Here is a 25,357-nt window from a genome sequence, read left to right on the forward strand (position 1 = left end):
ATCTTTAAGAACGTGGTAAGAGAAAATCAGGGGCAGGGAGGAATCACTATACTACCTGCTCTAACTAAGCAGACTCCTCACTTTGGTAACATTTGTGCATGCACTTTAGAACCTTAGGGCTTCTTACATTGGTTTCGCAGTTTTTAATGAATCAATTGTTAGACTAGAAGTGGAAAAATAACATCTCAGTTGCAAGCCTATGCATGTCCTCCCATCCAAAGATGTATTTTAGTTCTCCTTAGCAAGCATATACACAAATCATAACAGAGATTAAACTAAAAAGAATAAAAAAGAAAAAGGATTTAGACAAGGACTTCCTTTGCTTTTGGAAAATAGTTCAGAAATGACAGAATGAACACTTTCTAAAATTACAGAAATCTTTTGTAGTAGATACTATGCCTTCCTTAGGCATTAAGACACATTTCTACTCGTAATCCCAATTTGGCCATATTTTCACTCTTTACAAAAATCAATTCTTCCAAGAAAAACAGCATTATTTCATTATATTAATTTTAAAATTTCATCCCTAAGAATGTATCTATACAGACCAATTTTTAACCAATTTCTAACCTCTTAATGTTCTGCACAATAGATCTGAGTCACTGGAATGAAGAACTGTTAGAAAAGCAGCACTCAAATGCAATGTGATTTGGTAGTCAATACTCCTGTTTTGCAGTCAAAGGGTTCCATGGGCAAACATTGGGTTCCTTGTGGTTTCATCGATCAAGAGAACGTTTCTGAGCAGCTTCTGAACAGACATTTCTTAACAAGTTGATCACAGATCTGGGGTCTTCACTCCTCATAATGGCACTGCCAGACACAATCATGTTAGCACCTGCCTGGAAGAAGTAAACACTCAAGTTATGCCTTAAAGAAGAAAAGCCCCAACAGTATTACTGGACTAAATAAGTTTACTGTTGCCTCTTCTAGAACTCTGTCCAAAAGCTACTTAAAGATGAGCCAGGTAGTTGCAGGAGACATAAAACTAAAAATTGTGATTATAAAATTATTTTTAATGTGTCTAACAAATCAATAAGCATTTAGAATATTCTGCTAAGATTTAAATATATATTCAGACAGACACCCACACACCCATACACACACCCACCAATGTCCTCAGAGATATTAAAGAAACAATTGCATATTATCTGAATTATTTTAGATTTAAAGGACAATTATTATGAAAATGTGAAGTTACCCAGAATGTTAGGAACATTAAAGTATTCCTGATTTTGTGTCAGAAAGAATGGAATGTCTAAGTTTTCTTAGCATTCCAGAACAGTTTTGAAGTTTGTCAAGATGCTATTTTAAAGACAGAAGCAAATAAATGAAAATAAATTAACAAATTCAAATAATATAACCTCCAAAAATTAACTCTGTCCCAGGATTTGACTTGAGGAGAAAACTCCTGTCTATTGTGACTCACTGCTAGGAGGAGGAAAACCATAGCACAGGAACATTTTTCTGACGAGAACCAGTCACTCAATAAATGGTCATTCCTCATAGAAATCTTAAAAATAAGCTTGACAGTTACCTCTTATCTCTTCATCTGAGCAGAAACAGCCAAGTGACAAAGAATATTTCAATTAAAGCAATCACAAAAATGGTTCCAGGATAACAAGGCCACTCCTTTCCCATAAGTATTTATCACTGACAAGCTTTTTTGTTTTTATGTTGTTGAAACAGGATCTGGCTATGGAGTGAAGATTGGCCTCATACTTTTTTGTTGGTTGTGGGGATTGAACTCGGGGCCTCAACATTGTCTCTGAGCTTTTGTGCTCAAGACTAGTGCTCGACCACTTTGAGCCAAAGCTTGACTTTGTTTTCTGGTGGCTGGAGGTAAGAGTCTCAAGGACTTTCTGCCTGGGCTGGCTTTGAACTTTGATCCTCAGATCTCAGCCTCCTGCATAGCTAGGATTACCACCAGCAGCCTGCAGACCTCATACTTTTGACCATCCTTGTCCCTACCTCCTGAGTGAATGCCAAAATGTAGAAATGCCGAAAAGTATGGCCATTACAGAATTTCTTCTCCCTCTTTTCATAAGGAAATCTCACTCAAGACCTGGGAACTTAATTTTCCAAAGGGCAGGCATTAAACATATTTTTTTTGTATAAAGAACTTTCTTCTGTTGGGTGTGGTTATGCATGCCTGTAATTCCAGCTACTCAAGAGGCAGAGATTGGTAGGAGCCGAGTTTGAAACCAGCAAAAACAAAAGTTTAATGAGGCCCATCTCAACAAATAAGCTGGTGTGGCTGGGAAGGTGGCTCAGTAGTAGAGCACTTGCCTTGCATGCCTGAGGCCCTGGGTTCGATTCCTCAGCATGACATAAGCAAAAAGAAAAAAAGCTGGAAGTGGTGCTGTGGCTCAAGTGGTAGAGCGCTAGCCTTGAGCTGAAGAGCTGAGGGACAGCGCCCAGGCCCTGAGTTCAGGCACCACGACCAGACCCCCCCCCCCCAAAAAAAAACAAAAACAAAAACAAAAACAAAAAACAAATAAGCTGGTGTGGTGATACATACCTGTGATCCAGCTACTTGTGAGATGTGGGTAGGAGATTTGTAACCTGAGGCCAGCTCTGAGGTAAAATTCTTACCTATCTTAAACCTAACTAAAACAAAAAGGTTTTGGCACATGGCTCAGCAAAAAAGCGCCTGCCTAGCAAATGAGAGGACTGAGTTCAAATTCCTACACCACCAAAACAGTAACAACACATATTTATAATTTTCTTCAGTATTAACTGAGATACCAGGATTCATTATTTAACAACTTTTGTTCCTTTAGAAATTTACTCACAGCTCTTTATTTTCCTACCCCTACAGTAAAACAAAAATATTTTAAGATGAAAGTCAGTCAGCTTAGGAAATAATATGAGCAATTGTAATAGCTGAGTTGCTCTGCAGCCCTGTTTGTTTCCGGGATTTGCAGATGGGCAAAACTTATAGGAAAAGCCTCGCCTTTTGCCCACCAAATTTGTGTGCCAATTCAAACCAAAATGATAGGTTAGTTTAAACAGCTACTATAAGGCAGACTGTAACTCCATTGGCCACCTGTGTGTCGTCAGGCTTGACTGCATGGATTTTGCCTTTTAAAAACCCTAGCTTGTGGGCAGTTCGGGGTCACAGTTTCAGCTCCCAAGTCTATGCTTGCTGCATCCCTGGCCAGTTAGCTATTCACTTCCCCAGTAAATTTATCTTTTTACATGAGGCTGTCTCTGAGTGGTGGACTCCTTTCCTCGTAACACAAACTCTTTGCCCCACAACCCAGTGTCTTCAGGTTGGGCTGTTGAGAAGCACTCACCTCTGCACATTTATGCACCGTGTCAGGACCCACTCCACCATCGACTTCTATATCCAAAGATGGGAACTGGGTCCTCAACCAGTGGACCTACGTACAACATGAAAAGACAGTGATTCTTCGAGAAGACATGTGGGGAAACAACCAAACAAAACTGAATATCACTCATAAAGGAACTGTATCTCTACAAAACATTATTGGGATTATTTCTTTTTAAAAAATGTCCACACAAAGGTTTTGGGACTCAAAGCCTCACACTTGCTAGGCAGGTGGCTCTGCCCTGCAAGCCACACTTTTAGCTTTTTCATTTTTTTGCTTTTGTTTTTCAAACAGAATCTGGGTTTTTGCCAAGGTTCAGCCCATAGAGGTAGACTTAGCTATACCACAGCTACATGCCACCATGGTCTGTTTTTTGTTGAGATGATGAGGGTTAGTTGCTCAAGTTAGCCTGGAACCATGAGCAAGGTACTCTAGCATGATTGAGATTTACAGATGTGTGCAACCATGCTCAGCCTCTACCATGCTTTTTAATGTACTGAAAGAGTTTTATTCTGTTTGGCAGAATATCAATTAACATTAATTAACAGTCCTTTTCAAAGATTTTACTTCATGGAAACAAGATAAAGAAAATATCTCAATATTCAATGAAAACTCCCAAGAGAACTAATAGTTCTTTTCAGTTCTGGTAAATTTCACAATAGAGATGTAGTATCAATTCTGATTTTAAAACCAAAACCTGTTACATTTCCTATTATGCTTTATTACAAAGATGAGTAGGCATCCCCATATTTTCATTTCTATAGTAGGACACATCTTAACTGGCAGCCTTTCAATCTACGCTTAATGAGTAAAATCCCACAGAGAAATACTTCTTTTACCTTTGGCATCATATCTTCCATGAATTTCTGCCCTCCAAACCCAGGTTCCACTGTCATAACCAAGGCCATATCTATTTGATTAGCCCATGGTGCCAAGTACTCAACTGTAGTTCCTGGTTTGATGGCAAGGCCAACCTGTAAGACACAAGCATGCTACAGCACATTAACAATTATTTCCTACTATATTGCTGTGGCCTCTCAGGCCCAGTAGAAATACTGACTTATATGTAAACTCACATATAAGTCTACTTATATGTAGACTTCACAGCTGAAGAAGGATGTTTGTGTCAGGTTTTCTTTCCCTATCATTTCTTGTTTGCCAACAAACGTTCCAAACTCTGAAAGGGAATCATATATATTACTGTTCTCCTACCTTCATCCCATTCTCCCGGATGTCTTTAATCAAAGCCCCTGGGTTCTCAGTAGCTTCGAGGTGAAAGGTATATTGATTGGCTCCTGCTATGGCCATTGGCTTTACCCACTGCTCCGGCCTGGACACCATCATGTGCATGTCTAGAAAGAAAATACACAGCTCCTAATATTATTGGCAAGACAACATCTGGCTCACAAAAGCTGGTGAACCAGCTTTTAGTGTTGCCATTTCAATTATAAATTCTTCTGACATGACAAAAACTGTTTAAGTGGATAGATCTAAAAAAGCACAGGTGGACAGACCACGCCCTATCTTCAGAATTCCTTTATTCTCAAGACAGTTTGGTTAGAGTCATTCATGGAAAATAAAAACCAAAACATTTTCACAAAAATTCCCACAGCTGCATATGATGAGAGATCAGGAAAGCTAAGTCCAGGCCCAGGAAATATCACTCTAAAAAGAAGTCCAATTACCCATGTAGCCTTTGTGATTCTTCCAAGCAAGCTTTACTGAGCACTTACTGTACATTAGCTATTCTAGGCCCAAGGAAAGGAAAGAGAAGAAAAGACTCAGCTGCTGTTTCTGTTTCTCCACTGTCTTGAAGATTACTCTTAGTAGGTGAGAAAAAAGAATAAACATAGTAAGAAGTTAAGATATAAACTAGATTAGCAGTTGATAAGCCAGAGTGGCTGGGGCAGAGTTAATACTGGCAGGGGCAGATAAGGTCAGAGAACCACGCAGAAGGGAGACAGCAGAGTTTTACAGAAAGCTTTTATTCCAAGTGAAATGTGTGAAACACCAACTCAATACTGGATTTTGAGTTAAGTTACAAGGCCTGACCAAGGTAGCTACTATGACAGTAAGCTAGATGAGAAGGATGATAGCAATAATTAAAAATGTGAATCTATAGGCAATAGGAACTGCTGAAGCCTTAGAGGTAGAGGCAGGAGGAAAGGAATCAAGATGAGGCCAAAGGTCTGGTCTTAAACAAGGAGAAGAACTGAAGTGCTGTTAACCAAGTGGAAGAAAGTCCAAAAGGGACAGAGTTAGAGGGAAAGGCAGAGCGATTAGAAGTCTGATATTTACATTAATCCTAATGCTTGGTTAATATACATACATAACAGCATTTCATGAGAAGACAGCTTAAGAAGCTAGACCAAGAAGTAACCCTGACAAGAACCTGTACCAGACAGATGGGAGTGAGCAGTATGTTTTATTAGAAGAAATATATTTCTGACCTGGCTAAACACTCCACAACTTAACCAAGATTATTAAACTCAGTAAAACTTTGTAAGAAAAGTTAGCAAGAGTTTGAAGTCAAGACTAAAGCAAATCTTTCTCTACTGGTCAAATCAATTCCATTAAAGCATATGTTAATAGGCAAAATACTATTTTAAAAAGATTACATTCCATTTGATGTTTCATTTCTCTTTGTATTAAAACAAGGAGAATTCAGTTCACTCAGTTAAAAGGTCTAGTTAACTCACTCAACTTACAGCCTATTATTATCCTCACCCACACTAATACAGTTAACTACTAGCTGCTCTCCAGAGAGTCCCTACAATTTCAGGAAGTCACATGTCAACAAATTAAGGTAAGATCAAGAGTTTCAAACAGGAAGCAGACTGTAGCTCAAAGTAGTAGAGTACTAGCTTGAAGTGAAAAAGCTCAGGGACAGTTCCCAGTCCCTGAGTTCAAGCACCCAAGAACCAACAACAAAAAAAAAAAGAAAAAGAAAAAGAAAAAGAAAAAAAGAAACACTTCTCAAACATCTCATTACCAAGCCTTCTGACTTTTCCAAATTGTGAAGCCTCATCAAAGACTTTCATTGATATGGGTTGAATTTATAAATAATGCATTACAATTCAAACTAAGGCATTTCAAATTATAAATTATAAAATAAATTATTAAATTGTAACTAAGATTATATGGTAGTTACCCCTCATCCATGATTTCCCTTCCCACACTCATATTTCTGAGGTTTTCTGCAGTCAACTATGGTTAGAAATTAAACCAAAAATTCCAGAAATAAACAATTCATGATTATCCCCAGCATCCTACCTAGTGAATCAGCCCCTTCTGCTGTATCCATAATGTATCTAGTACCTGCCCCACTTAATGGCCATCTGTGATGATCAGATAAACTACCACAGTATCACAGTGCTATGCTCAAGTAACCTTTATTTAACAATGGCTCCAAAGCACAAGGGTAGATATGCTAGTAATTCAGATATGCAGAAGAGAATCCTGCAGTATATCATTTAAATATCATCTCACATTATATGGGAAGGTCCATAAAGATAATTTAAAAGACTAAAGTCACAGAACTTTTATTTTAATATGCTATTATAACTTTAATATTTTTGTTGCTAGTATCTGTGTCTTAAATTTTATCACAGGTATGCATATAGGTATGTATGTATGTATGTATATATATGTATATATGTATATATATGTATATATATGTATATATGTATATATGTGTGTGTGTGTATATATATATATATATATATATATATATATATATATATATGAAGAAACAGTACAGAGAGGTGGTCATTGAGTTACAATGGCTTAATTTACAGTAAAGGAAATGTACTTAGAATTTTGGTCTTTTGCAGGTATTTGGTAGTGTTTCTTTGGTAGGATTTTCAATAAATTAGATGAGATAATCAACACTTTGTTATTACGTTAAGATGACTCTTCCCATCTATGGGCTACTGCAGGTATTCTGAGCACGTTTAAGGTAAGGAGTATTACATTCAGGTTTAACTTAAGCTATTATTTTCAACCTGTAATACATTTACTGGGACAGAACCCCATTAAAATGTGAGGAGTATCTAAACTAAGAGGCTGTCAAACTTAGGACAGTAAGATGCAATCTAATGTTCTAATTTTCCCTTGTAAGTTCTATTATTAGTGGCAACAAACTGATGGGATTTTCCTTGAAGTGACTTCGTTGTTGGTTTTAAAGAAAAAATGACAATGAAACAGCCAAGTCTCCGAATCAGTTTATCTAGTAGTTGTTTCTCCATGGTTTATTAAAAACAACAACAAAAGGGCTACTTCTGATCATAACACAAACTATATATGGTACTTTAGAAGCACTTCCTACTACCACATAAACATTAAAAAACAGTACCACATGCACAAAGACCAGCACTTAGTAGAAACAATAATCTCTATGGCTTCACCAAAGATAATTTGCAAACACATTATAGTCTGGCATGTAATAGCTATGATTATACCTCGGTGTCACTGGACTGCTCTGAGGTGACTAACTTACTACTGCTTTTGTACCATTAGTACAAAAACCACAACCACTGTCTTAGTATTATGAAAATGTCTTAAAAGATGACATAGATAGGTCTTAGGAATTTCCATGGGTCCCAATAGTACACTTGAATAACACTGATTTAGATAATAACAAGAACAAACTTTTTTCCTTCTTTCCATTTTTTTCCCCTCAATACGGGGGACTGAGCCCAAAGTCTAAGACACTTTTTTAAATCCTTTATTAGATGTTAGATTTATTACTTATTAATGTTATTTCTATTCATTACTAAGACTGACCAGTTGACAACTTTAGAAATTACACATACTACTCGATCTAGTTCCTAAAGTATATCCAGGCAATTGTCCAATAACCTGGAGTAAAGAATTAAAATGCAAAAAATGTGTCTTAATATAAGAACAACTGTCTGTAATAACCCAAACATAAAAGTCCATGGAACATTTATCTTTATTTTAGACCAAATTCTAAAGGGATTAATTAGCAAGTTGATTAGCAAACAAAGTAAAACCAGGAGGCAACTGTGGTGGTAGGAGGAAAATTAGAAAGAAGATATTGACAGGAGACAGACAACATAAGTAAGTAATACCAGGAACCCAAGTAAAAGGGAGAGAGAAAAAAATGACTCTGGCTACTGCACACTGGGAGCAAACAGTGACAATCGATTTCATCATCTCTCACAACAGTATTGACAATAACTGTGATTCACAAGAAAAGTTTACAGAATCAGGAATACACCAATTAAAGAAGAAAAATATATTGGAAAATACATTTTTCAAATATTAGCCAAATTTTGTTTTAGAAAACCACTGACACTGGAAATTTCAAGAAGATGAATATGTTGGTAGAATGTTCTTTGCTCTGTCCCAGGAATGATAAAATAATGCACATTTTCTTGGGTTCAAAATGTGCACACTCCAGCAGCTCCAGCCAGCATAACTTCCTGCAATAATGGACATGATCCATAGCTGCACTGGTCAAGACAGTAATCACTAGCCACCTGTTGCTGAAAACTTGCATGTGGTCAATGTGATTTAAAAAACCTTCAACTCATAAGCATATTTAATTTTAACTTAAAAAGCTACATATGGTTTGTAGATACTATACTGGACAGAATATAGAGAATATTTCTACAATATGGTGACAAGTTAAAATTTTTATTTCTATGTTACATAAAAACAGCACTTATAAACACCTATAGTTTCTCATGTACCAGACATCTGGCAAGTAAAGAATTGCTGGCTGAGCCTAAGATGATGGCTGTAAAAAACATATGGACCAAATCTGTGTTATAGCTGAAATAAGTTCCAGGTTACTATGTGATCTCAAAAACCTTAATTTAAGCCAGATGCAGTAGCACGCACCTCTAATCTCAGCTATTCAAGAAGTAGAGACTAGGAGAATTGTGATTCAGGGTAACCATAGGCAAAGAATGAGAGCCTATCTCAACAACTTAGCATGTGGTGATTAGAGCTGCCATCGCTGTATCTGGATCAAGGATCCCAAAACACAAGGATCAAGGTGCTTTTTGTAGCTCAAAACAGGGCAATACAACAAAGCAAACAAATAATTGTTTAGAGTCTATCTAGATAATATCTGTATCAAAAAAGTATGGGAGCATGGTTCATGTAGTAGAAGACCTGCCTATCAAATGTTAGGCCCTAGTTAACACTCCAATATTACCCAAAACAGAAATATTTTATAACCTCCAAATCAAGCATATATCAGCATAATCTGTAGAAAGCTCCAACCTGCAAGAAATAAATGGCATCTAGACTAACCAGGCAACTGATTTCAAAACAGAATTAATAAGGACAGAGTGCTACAATCAAGTGTGAAAGCTTTAGGAATACCACAGTAAATATATAATTGAATAACCTCAGACTAAAGGAAAGTCTAAGAAAATCAAGGTAATCAATCACTGGATAAAGGCTAATTTAGAGTAAGTGTTCAAACTCTCTGAGAGGAAATGTCATATGACCTCAGACCCAAAAATCACTCATTAGCCAGAAGAACAGCTTTCTAGGCAAAGATATTAGCACAAATACCAAGGTCCTGATGTAGGAGAGATTGGCTAGTTACTAAAATCAGGCCACTGAAGACCCAGCACAAGGAACAATCTTGGAGGGAAAATAGCAAAGGTGCAAGATGAACTTGGTTTAAGAAGTAAACCATCCATGTTTCCTTTATTTGAACAACATATCCAGCTTCAAATGGCATAACAACCACTTACCAAAGAAAGGGTCCTGGCCTAGCTGCTTTCGGAGGCTTTCTACCACAGGGTGACCAAAGGTGATGTTGGGAACAAAATGCCTACAAGACAAACAAAATCTTACTCTGAAATGTTTTCAGCTTAGTTTCTGTATTTCTCTCAATGTCAGTTCTGATAAAGGTAGAGGAGACTAGCTGAGATCGCAATGTTTATTCAACTGAACACTTAACATCATAAATACTTGAAAAATTAAAACCAAATATAACTGGAAATTTCAGCTTTACAAAACAGCTTTATAATGTAAATGAACTGAACAAATGCATAATATCACATCTTCATAATAGTCTGTAATTCATCAACAGTTATGAATTATAGGCAATCAATGGAAAGATGACAAACCCCCAAATTTATGACTTGCCCAAGTCACACACTAGTTAGTAAAATTTAGGACATTAACACAGATATCCTTGCCTCTCCCAGGGACTTGTGGCTACTCCTAATCCATTTCATTTGCAGCTGTGAAGTGACAACTGAATTATTTTTTAGGATAACCAGTAATGAATGTGCTTAATAATAACCACTGCTTTCTGAAAGCTTATTACATGCCAGGTAATGAACCATACCTACTAGTAGAATGTAAGATCACTGACATCCTTGAGTCATCCACTTAGTAGTCTGTGGTGATAGGATTCATATTATGTCTGCTGCACTGGAGCCAAACTATTTAACTTTGAACCTACCCCAGTTAATCTTTCTGTTGTAGCACTTGTTCACTTAAATATGTAACAAAAACTTCTTATATGTGAGTGGCATACTGTGTACATCAGGTACTATGTTTTATAAAGAAATATACTATTACCGGCCCCACTTATCCTAAAAGAGGTCACAATCTCATTTGTCAAAATGATAGAGATGGCAAATGACACCACAATTCCCAACCTCACTGCTATACTACTTGTCAGTGGGAAGCTCACACAAGAAAATTTCCCAGCCCCCTTTACATTCAATGCAGCCCACATAATTACTTTTCATTATGGATCCTGTTGAGTGATATGTGTCATACAGAGTCCAGAAGGTAAAGTGTGTTGACTGAATATTCCCAATCTAACATCCAAAATGGAAATTATTTGAGCACCAATATGAGCCATGCATTCTACTTGTCACATGACAGGTTGCAGTGAAAATGCAGGAGCACTAACAATACTGTATAACTACCTTTGGGAGAGGTGTAAGGCATACGTGAAGCATGAACAACTCTTACGTTGAGACATAGGTTTTATCCCCCTAATGTCTCCTTCTCTATCTGTAAGCATAACCAAGTTTGAAAATATGCAAAGTTTGTAACACTTCTATTCCCAAGCATTTTGGAGGAGAGATGCTCAACTATACTCCTTTTCTGTTCTCACTTTACCTACAGCCAGTAAATCCTCTCAGGAATGAGTGTCCATAGGAAAAGAAAAGAGCTTTGAGCTACTACATGGAAGGAGAGTTTTCCGGAACTGTTAAAATAACTAAGAAATAAACTACAATGTTATGTTGTTTGAATCTGGGCTTTGAAAAAAGGTAAATAATAACAAGAAGACAATATGAGATTATAGATAAAACAGGATTATAGATAAAACAGATACAAATAAGCAAATATTCTGTAAGTTAACCTTCCATAATGTTAAAAGGAAGATCACCAGACTAAGACAACAGACTTTGTGGGAAAAGAAATGAAGCAAAGATTAAAAAAATGAAGTGAAGGCAGAAACAAGCAAGTTTAGTTCAAAGAAGAAGGAATGGTATTGATCAGTGTGGCTGATAGGAAAAATTCTTTAAGTAGACTATATCAAATTGAGCATCAAATTCCAAACAAAGTTGTTTCCATTGTAAATATGAAGGCTTTAGAGTAAGATATAAATAATAATATACAAATAATAAAGCAGGAAGTTAGACTGAACAATAATCACATGAAGAAAGGTAAGAGCTAATGCTAAGTGGCCAGGAACAGAAAGAATAGTAAGACAATAAAACTGATAAGATATACCAACTGATTATTGATATGGTGGTTAGTAAAAGAGAATACTTCAGTTGATAGGCTGAATGTTCATAAAAACTAAAACACATATACAGTTCAGATACAAGTCCTAAGCAGTTCCTATACCTTAAAATTTTAAAATTTCACAGCAATCTTACAACATTGGTACCATATCTGTATTTTACACATGAGTAAAAGGATGGATGTCACACAACCACTGAGTATTGGACATACAAGATAACACAGGCAATGTAGGGCTTAATTACTATGTTCATTTGCCCCACTACAATTATGTCAATAGTCCAGGGAAGATGACAGGAGCTCAGAATTGAGGATACAGCTGAGATGGATGGATAAAGTAGATAGATCCATGTGGACCTTCTCATTAACATGCTAGCTGGTCTTTGGAGGCTAGATATCCAATAGTTGGAAAGTTATTCTACCATCTACTTAAGAGCAATTACTCTCAGAATTATTGACAAGATACTTGTGTTATTTAAACTAGAAATAAGGGTCAAGTAAGCAGGCAGTGCCACCAACTGAATATTTTACAATTCTAGAATCAATAGGTTTTGTAAATGCTGTTACATTTTTCTTGGGAATGCTAAGGATTGAACTCAGGGCCTTGGACATCCAATCTATCATCGGAGCCACATCTTCAGTCCTCATATGCTGTTCTTCTCATTTGTACTGTGGCTTTGGAGGTGATTTTGTTGTCAACTTTATGTTTCATTTATTATGAAAGAAACATTTAAAATGACATGTTGAATTGAAATGCCTTTGTACAACTACTTAAAGACAATAAAGTAATAAAACAGGAATAACAACATTCTAAAGAACTGTGAGAATCAAAAAATTAATACTTATTTTATTGAGAAAAACAAGCACAACTTACACAGCTACTGACCCAAAATTATGTGAATAGTTTGTCCTATGGATGATCAATTTGATGTACTGGGTTTACTAAGGAGACTAGAAGAACAAATGTACTTATATTCTTAGAGAAAACTCAAAACTTATTGTAGCTAATCACAGACACACACACACACACACACACACACACACACACACACACACACACACACACACACACACACACACACACACACACACACACACACACACACACACACACACACACACACACACACACACACACACACACAGAGGATACAAACCTAGGCATCAAGTCAGGGTGTCCTGAATTTGCCACAAACCTAGGCATCAAGTCAGGGTGTCCTGAATTTGCCAGACAACCGTCATTACAGGAACATTTGCTATAAGTGGACTTACAGCCTTTACTTCAAGCCTAATGACTCCAAATAGGACTGAGTTTCTAAAATTTTAACCAATGTTTCAGGTAGTTCGATCAGGCCATCCTGGAAAATGCTAACTTATTTCCCTCTAATAGAGATTTCATCATCTTACTCTGTATTGTTTCCCTAGCGGTGTTTTTGGGGTTATAGTATGAACAAAATAAAGTGCAATAAAGAAGTATTTCTTTTTCTCAACTTGCTGGAATTAAACTATAACTGCTTGTAATTCAGGAACAAAATTGTTTTATGATGTTCCACCCTAAAGCCTAAATTGTACTTAAATATGGTTGTATAAAGTAAAGTAATACTTAAATAAATTTAAATAAATTAAATAAAAAATTAAATCTCCTTCGGACAAGTAGAACAAACAAGGCAAAAATGGAAAGAGGATTAAGGTTGGTATAAAATGTACCAACTATAACCAGAAAACATTCTTTCTGTGACTCACAAATCACCAACTCACTTGCCAATGGGCATTGGCAGGCAGATTGGAGGGGTAGGGGTGATGAATACCCAACTGGCTAAAGGTGCTTGCCCCACTCAGCTTCAGCTACCATGGCCTTGCCATAGTGTGGGCTGGTGCTGGAAAAGCTCTAAATCCTTTTCAACAGAAATCCTGTATCAATGTTAAAACTCTGAAATTTAAAATACGGTAATTAATTTAGGAAGAGCTTCTGCTCGGTTCCTATGCCTAGGAACTCATTCCATTCACTGTGCTGTCATAATATATTTATTTTGTTTATCAGACTGTTATCCCAGCCCCACCCCACCTCTGGAAAGTCAATTTGTCTTTTATCCACATATTCCATTATTCCATAACAGAGTCTTGCCATCCACAGTTCCCCAAACTAGTTTCTGACTTGCTTGATAAATTCAATTTTAACTAGGAGAAAAACCGGGTATTTCTAAATGGGGAAGGAAGAGACTTGAAAATAAAAAGCACATCCAAAGTGTAATGTTAGAAGATTCATAATAAGAACCAGGAATAAGAACCAGGAACGAAAGAAACACAGGGGAAGTATCAGGAGACAGGTACTTTGTGGCCAGAGAAGTTTAAAAAAGGAGTCCACAGCCCACTTTCTTACCCCTGACCTAGGAAACATTGCAGCACATTGTTTAGAAATAGTGGCACCAGCTCAGCTAGGTTCTGTCTATCCTGGCAGGATAAGGGGATGAACTCCCTTAAACTGGTTCCCTCATTGCAAATGAAAAAAATAGCTCTTACTTCAAACACTGTGTGAAGGTTAAGAAAGTATGAAAACTGTGTAAGCAGAAACCACTGTTTCCTAGCAAATGAAGATCAATGAAAAAAAAAATCTTTATCACTTAATACGTTTACGATCTGCCATAGGCAGGGAGGGAGCAAAAGCATTTGCTTCAAGATTCCTATTATGACTTAACTGTTCATTCATTTAACCAATCATAAATAAGCCTGTTAAGGTACTTTAGATCCTGTTTCCAGAAAGTATTACAGTATGGGAGGGGAAACATAAAATAAATTCAGAAAGGGAGGCTGGGAAGGGAGGTGAAGGGTAAACAAAGGAGGAGGCTGCAATGCTTGGTAAGAAATGTATGCATTATCCTGCCCATGTAATTGTAACCCCTCTGTACAGTATGTTCTCAAATAAAATAAAATAAAATTTTAAAAAAAATTCAGAAAAATAAGTGTGCAAAAATCTTAGTTGCTCTTCAAGGACAGAGAGTGTCTTAAATCATTGTATATATGAGCCCAGGATATAAGAACACCATTTAGTCATTGAGCAAATACAAGCTGTTACATTCCTTCTAACTCTGGCTCCACCATTATTGTGTCTGAGAATGACTGAACTGGATTCCTCATTGTCAAAAATGCTGATGGTAACAGTTCCAGTTTCATAGACACAGAAATTAATTCACAAAAAAAACACCATAATATAACAGTCAAGAGCTCCTGCCACCACTGTTGTCATTAATACTCTTGATCAGCAAACACTGACCAACTATTTTTCTTATCCATTCACTTACCCATACATGACTCATTTAAAGAGAAATGGCTTCAGTATCAAACACACATGCATCCTCATTGCCTCTCTCATTCTTTAAAAAGTTTTTGGTATCAGTATTGGAGATGGAACTCAGGGCGTTGCAGGCTCACTTGACTTCTTCACTCCAGGCTGTCCACTCTACCACCTGAGCCCCACCTTTATTTCCAGCTTTTCTGCTGTTTAATTGGAGGTAAGAGTCTCACAGATTTTTCTGCCTGGGCAGCTGTGAACTTCACTCTTATCTCAATCTTCTGACTAGTTAGGATTATAGGTGTGGGCCACCAGCAGCACCTAGCTGTTTCATTCTCAGACTAAGTGTTTTCTCAGTCACAAAATGTACTGCCACCTCTAAGGTATATACTCCTATTATCCTTTAAAGTTTAGAACTTTCAAGAAAGCATTCAAGTAGGTCTGTAGGATTATATATGATAGCAAACAAACTAAATATCAAGCTTTTAAGAGATAGCATTTACTATTTTTCTTACACATTTAGTCTATGAGTCTTAGTATCGGAGGGTCAGAACTTTAGGTAGATTCCTAAGAGTGGAATGCAAAAAGAGAAAAGTTTAACCAAACAGAACAAAACGGAAGGCAAAATTCTTTTAAAAAGTGACAAAAAAAACACAGTTTTTTTTTTGTAAATTACACCAATTTGCAAATATGAATGAGGGCAATTTTTGCCTATTCGAAATAAATTTACATTTTCTACCTCGACCCAAAGTAATGGCTTTTATGTTTCCAGGCACAAGTAACAGTGGGGTTCAGAGATACTTGGCAAAGCCAAACCTAAGTTTGTAAATCTGTCACAATCTTTTGTAATCTTTAAGAGTCTCAACTGGTTTCTCTAGGTGGGTTTCCAACTGAAGAAACTTGTACCCTGATTCCAAACAATATTATGTGCTATAACTACAGTGCTTAAAAAATTACTTACAAAAAACTGACCTCCCTGAAGAGCAGGGTGCCTGAAGAGAAAATAGATAGGAAAATCAGAATCGGAGTAATGACCAAAAACAAAAACAAAAACAAAAAAATCATAGAAAATTCACTCTAAGCCAGGCCACTGTCAATTTTACTTGCACTCGCTCATTTCATCTTCCAAAGATGCCTAAGCAAGAGGCTGTGTCTGCATTCCCATCTTTCAAGTAATGAAACCGAAGCTCAATGAGGTTGAGTGGCTTGCCCAAGATAACTCTCCGGCCAGGGGCAGCACTTGGCTCTCTCACTCCAAGCTCTTCTATGCGTTACGCAAAGTCTGCTCTCCCCAGCTTTGCCACTAACTAGCTATATGAGCTTGGGCAAGTCATGCCTATCTCCTTGGTCCTCAGCTTCTCTCCATGCACCTGCCAGGGATGTCCCACTAGAGGTTGAAGGTCGCTTCCGGGTCCTCGCACCACACGTTGGGAGGGGGAGGGGAGGAGCTCCGGATGCTAGGTCAGGTCAGCTCCAGCCGGAAAGGCTCCGGCCCCCACTTCAGGTCCCTTCTCAAGATCGCCAGCAAAACCCAGAGGCGCCCCGAAGTACCGGGGCGGCTGTGCATCCAACAGGCGCTCAATAAAGGCGCGCCGTCCCGACGCCGCGCGGCCAGCCCGCCCCGAGCCCGGAGGAGTTACCCGTCCATTACATCCAGGTGCAGATAATCGGCCCCAGAGTCTAGCATCCGGAGGCACTCGGCCCCCAAATTGGCCAGGTCGCTGTTGAGAATGGACGGGCCGATCTTGCAACCCGACGCCATGGTGTTGGTTTCCTAGACCGAGTTACCTCACGCGTCCGCGGCAGGCAGAGGCGTAGCCACAGCTCCGATTGGGCGCGCAGCTCGGGCCCCGCCCCTTCTCCGGACACTCTTCCGGATTCTGACGGAAGTATCCTGCCCGGGAAGGAAGGAAGTCCCGCCTCTCCGGGGGCGGGGCCTGAGGGGGAGCTTTTGCTTCCGGTTCTCAGCCTTCACACTTCTTGTCTACTTGAGCTGCTTTTCGTGCGAGCTCCCTCTGCGGTTCCCCGCCCTCGGTTTTTCACTTCACGTCTTGTTTCGCTACCGTCAGTTTAGACGTGCCTTGCTTCTCCAGCACCTGTGTTTGGCCTTTAACAGTCTTACTGTTTCTCCTCCTTCCCGCTTCGTGTCCTCATCTGATGAGACCAGGCCCAGCGTTTGAGTTTGTGAGGAGTGAAAGACCGCGTTCAGGTAACGCGCCCAGCCCAGGGTCTGGTCCAGCTCAGTGTGAAGTGCTGGTTGGTGGTGCACCCGGTGTTCCTGTCCAGCTCAGTGTGAAGTGCTGGTTGGTGGTGCACCCGGTGTTCCTGCTTCTGCACCTCGTTCTTCTCACCTGCTTTTAACTTTTGTTTTACCCCCTCATGCCAGTGCTCATTGACAAGTTCGATAGATTTGTTTTTACTGTGCAGACAGGATGCAGACGTGGACATTGCCTGACTGCCAAATGTGTCTGGAGTTGGGAAAAGAGAAAAACCATATGATAGAAAACAAAAAGTGGATTTAGCAGGAGCAGTTTCTAGGGGATAAGGATAGAGCACTCCATAGACTATTACAGTGGTAATTATACCGGGCGCCAGAGGCTCATGCCTGTAATCCTAGCTACTTAGGAGGCTGAGATCTGAGGGTCGTGGTTCAAGGCCAGCCTGAGCAGGAAATTCCACGAGACTCTTACCTACAATTAACCACTCGGAAAACCAGGAGTGGCGCAGTGGCTCAAGCGGTAGAGCGCTGGCCTTGAGCTGAAGAGCTGAGGGACAGTGTTCAGGCCCAGAGTTCAAGCCCCAGGACCGACAAAAAAAAGTGGTAACTGGTGGCAACTACCCTGTAGGGGTACCTGTCTTCCTTTAAACCCATTCTGCTTTATTTTGAAACGTATGGGATGGAAAAGACAAGTGAAATAGAGCTCAGAGGAAGAGAGATTAGAATAGAGATTAGATTAAGGGGAACAGTCTAGACGTGTTTACCTCAGGACAGACTTGGGGCGGGGAGAGGAACAGTGGGACATTAACAAAGGCATATCTTAGGTTCCCCAAATCAACCTTTTGCTGAATTAATCAACCCATTTCCTAGGAGAGAAATGAAACTTACTCAAACGTATTAAATGGTTTTATGTTTCTTTTATTATATGTGCATATTCAAACACAGAAATCTTAATATCTTTCATAAATATCTTTCATAAACATTTCAATATTTATTCATATGCATTTTTCCATGCTCTTTGGTCATTCAGTATTCATAACAGACATTATAGTCATCTGAGGGAAGTTGGCTGTGTAGTCAATCCTTTTTTTTTGCCTATAAAATGGCTAATAAAGGACATTCCATCCTATGGTCACAGTGACTTTAGAAATGTTATGGAGGTACATAGATCTGTATTACTAAATGATCCTAATATAATATAAATTTGTCTTAAGCCTTTCCAAATACATTCTGCCCTCAACTATTTTATTCTCCTGAGTGTCATAGTTTCCTTCTGAAATGCTGCAGTTGAGACCCACTAATATAAATGAGGAAGTGGGACATTTTACTCACTGCTAAACCACAAGGCTAAGGATTTGGAAGTGTGAGGACTCCTGGTGATAGCAGCAAATTCTGGAGACTGTGCTCTTTAAAGTGGTCTATGTAAATTGAGGAAGGATATTTAATTGTTTTGGACAGTAATTCTATTTCACTTATAACCCTTTCTTCCTATAGGTCTTTTTCTACATAAGTTATATTGTCTCAGAAACTCTAGGAGCTGGGCAGCAGAGTGGAGAAAGTTCTTCATTGATTAAAGGAACAGGTAGTGAAGAAGAGATGTCTTCCTGTCTTAGAGGCTTAAATAAACTCTCTAAGCCTACAAAACAGATCCTAACTACATCACTAATCCCACAGATTTTCGTCCAAGCATTGCCATGTGCCCATTCAGGCCTTTGACTTTATAGTTCGTATTGCATTGCCTCAAGGCACTCAATAACTCATGTTCCTTTTTAGAAGAATCAGTTATCTTATCTAGTAGAATTACAGACAGTGGAAAATACTGAAAAAAATGAAAGTAAAATTTTGTATCAAGGATTTGAATTGACTTAATTGAATCTGAGTCATATGTAAATCTGGATCCAGTCTTGTGGATGATAAGTGTTTATTTTATAGATGCTGTAAAGTTAATTTTAGAAGAAGTAATCTCATTGTTGATTCAGTTTTTTTTTAATATCTGGGAAGTGGGTGCCTGCTTTAATATTTCCCCGAATGAGATAAATATCAGTAGCATTATAGCCAAAAAATGAACTATTACTGCTACTAGTGTATTTATCATCGGTAATTTAGTCATGTACTCAATATTTTGAACATTATGAAAGATTGTCAGTTATGTTGAACTTTCTCCTTATTTTCCCTAACAGTTGTTATTGTTTTAAAGTAGCTTTTCTTTCAAACTCCAGGCAACAGGATTCCTGAGAGTACATCTTGTAACGGTCTTATGCACATACATATAGATACTTCAGCCATTACACAAAAACATTTGACACATTACATTCAACACAGTTAAGGACACCTCAAATGGGACGGATGCAAAATCTCAGAGGTCCCATTTTGAAAACATTCCCACTCTATAAGGCCCTGTTTTTTAAGTGGGAGTTATTTGTTTGTTTTTTGCAAGATACAACATTGCTTAGCTTATTGAAAAACTTTCTAACAGACTTTCATACACTAGAGTGAAGGAGTCAGGCTAAAAGACAGACAGACCGGTAAAATCATGTCCAAAACAGCCCAGTACATTTAATATATAGATATATAAGGGTTTTTAGGATTTTCATTGAGTATTTAACAATCTTCTTTGACCCATTTACTATTAAAATATTTGATAACAATTATACATAGAATTTGAATCAAGATTCAAGAAACTGACACAAAGCACATACATAGAATAACTCACATAACCCAGACACTTGCAATTACCAAACGTAAGGCCTCTAATGCTAGTTGAGCAGCATAGTTTTTAACAGGCAAAATATATCAGCATAGCATCAAAAAGACACATGTCTACTTCTGTACTTAGGAATGGACTCAGCATTAAATATAAATGCTGTGAAAATGTTATAAAACATAAAAGAGCCCATTTCCTTTCTTGATTTTCTAAATTTGAGGATTTAAAATTTTTAAATCTAGTTATTAACTCACAGATATCTTTAATTCTCTTAATGAATAGGACAACAACCCAAGATTATATTTGAACTTGTAAGTCACCATTACAAACAGTATCTACTTCCTAAGCAATTCTAACAGAAAAGTAATTATCTTTTATGATTAGGATGGGTTCAGCAGATCTCTCTTTATATACATATACATATCACAGCCAACATAGTCAAAGTTTAAGTACATAGAATGACTTTTCAATTTATCTTAATGTAATCAAAGCCTATGTTTGACTTCTACTTGAGGACTAGAAAACACACACACACACACACACACACACACACATACACTCATACCCAATTTAGGTATATATATGAGTTTTTTAATGCTTAGTAGCTACATAACAGTTTCCTAATGTAAACTGTTAAAGGTTTGAAATCACTTTGAATTGTCTGATTCTCAGCCCTTCAATAATCCATTAAGTATTGGCCTCACATCCCTTCTGAATTTTAAACTTTCCTTGAAGTAACTGGACTTCAAGTTAAAGCCCTATTTGTAAAATATACAAGCTGACTGTATTGATAAAGAAATTGCTTATTCTTTACATTTTCCTCTGAACTGAAATGTCCCAAGGATCATAAGAATATATTTACTACTGAGAAAACATTATTTTACTGATCTAATTCTGAAACAGTAACCTTATTATTTGAAATATGCCCTTAAGGGCAGGCACAGAATATTATAAGAGGAAATAATCACCTTTCCTAATAATCCTAATATTGGCATTGCTGTAGTTAGGGCTAGAAGTAGGAATACCATCTCTTTTAAGGTATTGTATTTACATTTAGGGTTTATAGTTGTTTAGGTACTTCTTAATTCACAATTGTCTGATGATTTCTAGAATATTTTTCACTAATGGTGTTATAATGAAATGGAATGACTTTATGGTATCAGCACTTTGATTTATGACATGTAGTAATGATGACAGTTGGGAAATAAATTTTTAAAAATTTAAGCTCTAAAAATAGTGTTTTTTTTTCTTTTAACTTGGCTATATTGTTGAACAAAACAAAAATAGCTGTAGGCTTATTGTTAATCTCCCCAATTGATTCTTTCTTTATTATTTTTATGTAAATCTCCACTTATAGATATGGAATTTAATATTTTTGAAATTATAAAAATAAATATCTGTATGAGATGCATAATATAAATAACCTCAAAAATTGCATTTTCTTTCTAGAACCTACTTTTTGTTAATACTCTATGAAAGCACTGTCGTAGTATATATTCGTAACTTTTCAAGGCTTCCTAAATCATAAACAATGAAATGGCTCTTTCCTCTATTCCTCCCTGTTTCTTACAGTTTTCACACAACTAAATCCCTTTAGCCATTGATTTTAAAGATGTTTATGAAATATTAGGTGTATTGGCAGCAAAATCAACTCAGATTTGTGCCACCAATTGGACATAAAGTGCTGCTTTGTAGTCAGTCAATTCTCAAGCTGAAGTACTCAACCTTCAACAGAGGGATCCTTTCCATATCTTCTCTACACCTTTAGTACTCACAAGACACAGAACTAAACATGAGACTCATCTAGGACTGAATCTGTCTCCCCTATCTCAGTGGGAGTAAAAGTGAACTGGCTGGACAGTAAGGGATTCTCCATGCCATTCTCCTCACTGATATGAAGGACGGTGTCTCCATGCTGTAGAAGACTGGATGTTTCAAGGCCAGTGAAGTCATCAGGGTCTGAGAGCTGAGTAGAGAGAGGGCTGTGTGCTGCAGTACCTTGTACTTCTGTGCCCTCCTTTTCTCCTTCGGTGGGTTGGTGCTCACTCTGTGATGAAAAGGATCATAACATCATGCGCAGGTGTATGAGTACCAGAGGAGAATACAAAAAAAAAAAAAGTTGTCTAGCTGTTACTGGACAGGGAATCAAGGTAAGTCCTAGTTGTAGACTTTTCACAGGTAATATCTATATAGGCCATTCCATAAATGTAAGCTTCACTTTTCTAACAGGTTAGCAAAGTTTACAGGTTAATAAAGTTTTTTTTAATCCTTGTCTTATGGACTGTTAAGATCAAAAGAAGATATAATAGCGTTAAAATGCTTCTTCTTCTTCCTTTTTCCCCCCCCCCAGTCCTGGGGCTTGAACTCAGGGCCTGGGCATTGTCCCTGAGGTTCTTTTGCTCAAAGTTAGCACTCTACCATTTGAGCCACAGCACCACTTCTGGCTTTTTCTGTTTATGTGAGGAATCGAACCCAGGGCTTCATGCCTGCTAAACAAGCACTCTACCACTAAGCCACATTCCCAGCCCTAAAATACTTTTTAACTATTAAAATCCATAAAAATGTAGATAAAAAATATTGCTTCTTAGTTTTCTTTAAACAGCTAGGTTCTGGTGGCTCACATCTATAATGTTAACTACTCAAGAGACTAAGATTGAGAGTATTATAGTTTGAAGCCAGCCCCTTTGTCCCTCCTTCCAAAAGAGAGACTCCAACTATAATTAACCAGTGTACAGCTGGGCTAGAGATGTGATTCAAGTGGTAGAGTACCAGCCTTGAGCAAGCAAGCTAAGAGCACATGGACACCTGAGTTTATACCTCAGTATTATACCAACCTCCAAATTTTTTTTTTCTTTAAAAGTCACATGAGAGAATGTGCGTTGGCTTTTTTGCTCAGAGCTGGTGTTGTACTATTTCCACTTGTCCTGGGTGGTTAATTGAAAATAAGAGTCTCATGGACTTTTCTGTTTGTGCTAACTTTGAACCATATTCCTCAGATCTCAGCCTCCTGAGTAGCTTGGATTACAAATATGAGTCACTGGTGCCTGGCTTGGACCTCCTTAAGTAGATATGTTCCTAATTTTCTTTTTCACAATGGCATACACCAGTGTGTTGCAGGCCCAGACTTAGATATGTGGACTAAATTTGTATATCCAGTTAGCAGGCCTTGCCTGTTTCTGTAGTGCACTCACCTGCTTGGGAGACAGGCTGTGGAGATCTGCAACAACTATGGCAGGGGAAGATGTGAGAACTGGTTTGTCTATTCCTTCTGGTTTCTTAGACAAGGCTGGGCTGCAGCCTTGGGATTGGCCTGTGGTAGGAAGTGAATCTGCTGGAGCAGCTGTTGGGTCTGGTTGAACTTCAATGAAGGTCACAGATCGTTTCTGGTCAGCTGTAACTTAGAAATAATAATAAATTAATAATAAATAAGAGAGAAATTGACTGTCCATGCCAAATGATTGTCATTAACCAATATCTCTTAGTTCTTAATGAAGACATTGCTGACTTAATGAATGAGATCTTAGTCACAACTTTGTATGTTTTTATTTTGGCTTTTTATGTATATAAATGGCTAAAAATAAAGATTTGCAAAGATCATTGAGTGAACTTAATTCTCCCTCATTACAGCTGAAAACATATATTAAAGTATATAAAGCATATTCACTATATTGTTAACTTCAGTAAACCATAGAACAATCCCAGATCCTAGTTTGAGTAAAGAAAATACAACTCTTTATTCTCAAACTTCAGAATATTAATGGTTTTAGCTTGGGGCTGTTTCATTTCCCCAGATCATGGTGACATGGACAGGGATTGAGGAAGGTGAGAAACAAAAGCAGTGGAATTTTCAGGAAAAGTTAGGGTCTCACTCTATTCCCATCAGCTGCATTGTCTGCAGGCCTCCTAGCTGAGCTACATGGCATCATGCCAATATTATAGACAGGAGGAACACAACACAGAACGCCTCACCAGATGGCTTTGTTTTAGGTTGAATACTTCTGCGAGTGGTTGACAGCCGAGCCCCGTGGCGGTTTCTGGGTTCAGTCTGAGTCTTCTGGCGTGATAGTAGAGGACGTCTTAGCTAAAGAGAATGGGCATAATAAAACTGCAAGACAGACTAGGTGCTGGTGGCTTACACTTCTAATCCTAGCTACTCAGGAAGGAGGCTGAGATCTGGAGGTTTGAGGTTTAAAGCTAGCCAAGACAGAAAAGTCCAAGAGATTACATCTCCAAAATAGTCAGCAAGAAGCTAGGCTGGAGGTATGGCTCAAATGGTAGAATGTAATTGAACAAGCAAGTTGAACAGGTGTGAGGCCTTGAGTTGAGACTCTAGTACTAGAAAAACAATGAAGTTGACAAGACAGTCCAACTTCTTGGGAAGAAACAGTGTGCTGCAGACACTTTTTTCATGTTCCTATGGATGTTTCATGTTCCTTTGGCTGTTCCCTACATTTGCAGCTGGCAGACTTCTCTTTGTCTATTTAATTGTAAGTACTTTGTTCTGGCAATGTCTTTAACCAATTAATATCCCACTTATTACCCTTTTATATAGCCTAAACATGAACATAACTTAAAATTATGTCTGAGAATTTCAGTAGATATAAAACTACTAACTATTGAATAGTCACAAACCTTTGCTCATCTAAAAGTAGAAATTGAACATATGCTCACCTTCAAAGAGAGGATTTAGTTTTTAAAAAACCAACAACTCAGTTGTGGCAAAGTGTCTGATGCCATGATCAATATCCATTAAAGCAGTAGTACAGGGCCTCATTTAGATGTTCATTTAGAAAGTTGTGTAATGAGCATGGCATGGCAGTACCTCTTGTAAATCCCAGCATATGAGAAGCTGAGGCGGGAAGATCACAAGCTCAAAGCTAGCTTGGGCGCCATATTGATATGCTAGCTCAACACAGATCACAGAAGGAAATAAGGTAATACAAAAGAAATTCACCCACGGAAATCTGTAAAGATCATTGTTTAAATAGGATTGTTTACTTCTCAGATTTTGCTTTGTTTCCTTTGAGACCAAGCCTTTCTATGTAACCCAGGCTAAA

The 25,357-nt window shown here is 37.9% G+C and overlaps 2 protein-coding genes across 22 annotated transcripts in view; both read right to left on the reverse strand.

The window, feature by feature from the left end:
• Positions 1 to 202: 202 nt before the first annotated feature.
• Rpe (ribulose-5-phosphate-3-epimerase) lies at positions 203 to 17,194 on the reverse strand. 8 transcript variants are annotated; one of them, XM_070017926.1, is made up of 7 exons: positions 17,030 to 17,180; positions 16,351 to 16,370; positions 10,070 to 10,149; positions 4,545 to 4,684; positions 4,172 to 4,306; positions 3,297 to 3,383; positions 203 to 810 (listed from the first exon to the last, which is right to left on the reverse strand). In XM_070017926.1, the coding sequence occupies exons 1-7, from the start codon at positions 17,138 to 17,140 to the stop codon at positions 793 to 795; spliced, it is 591 nt and encodes a 196-aa protein (XP_069874027.1). In that variant the 5' UTR covers positions 17,141 to 17,180; the 3' UTR covers positions 203 to 792. The 8 variants fall into 8 exon arrangements, with proteins under 8 accessions (XP_069874027.1, XP_069874001.1, XP_069874063.1 ...); XM_070017900.1 differs by having other exon boundaries at positions 203 to 839; positions 17,030 to 17,176; XM_070017962.1 differs by having other exon boundaries at positions 203 to 839; positions 16,340 to 16,370; positions 17,030 to 17,149.
• Positions 17,195 to 18,506: 1,312 nt separating this feature from the next.
• Unc80 (unc-80 homolog, NALCN channel complex subunit) overlaps positions 18,507 to 25,357 on the reverse strand; it is a 187,544-nt gene continuing 180,693 nt past the window's right edge. For 9 of the 14 annotated variants that reach the window (XM_070018011.1, XM_070018002.1, XM_070018032.1 and 6 more), the window contains 3 exons: positions 24,270 to 24,381; positions 23,492 to 23,697; positions 18,507 to 22,347 (listed from right to left, as the gene is read on the reverse strand). In XM_070018011.1, the coding sequence (XP_069874112.1) occupies positions 22,087 to 22,347; positions 23,492 to 23,697; positions 24,270 to 24,381 (579 nt within the window). In that variant the 3' untranslated portion in view covers positions 18,507 to 22,086. The remainder of the gene's footprint in view (positions 22,348 to 23,491; positions 23,698 to 24,269; positions 24,382 to 25,357) is intronic. The other 5 variants (XM_070018095.1, XM_070018052.1, XM_070018042.1 and 2 more) reach the window with 1 other exon arrangement.

Source organism: Dipodomys merriami, unplaced genomic scaffold (genome assembly GCF_024711535.1).
Source record: "Dipodomys merriami isolate MVZ:Mamm:240054 unplaced genomic scaffold, mDipMer1.0.p SCAF_1, whole genome shotgun sequence".
NCBI classification, from domain to species: domain Eukaryota; kingdom Metazoa; phylum Chordata; class Mammalia; order Rodentia; family Heteromyidae; genus Dipodomys; species Dipodomys merriami.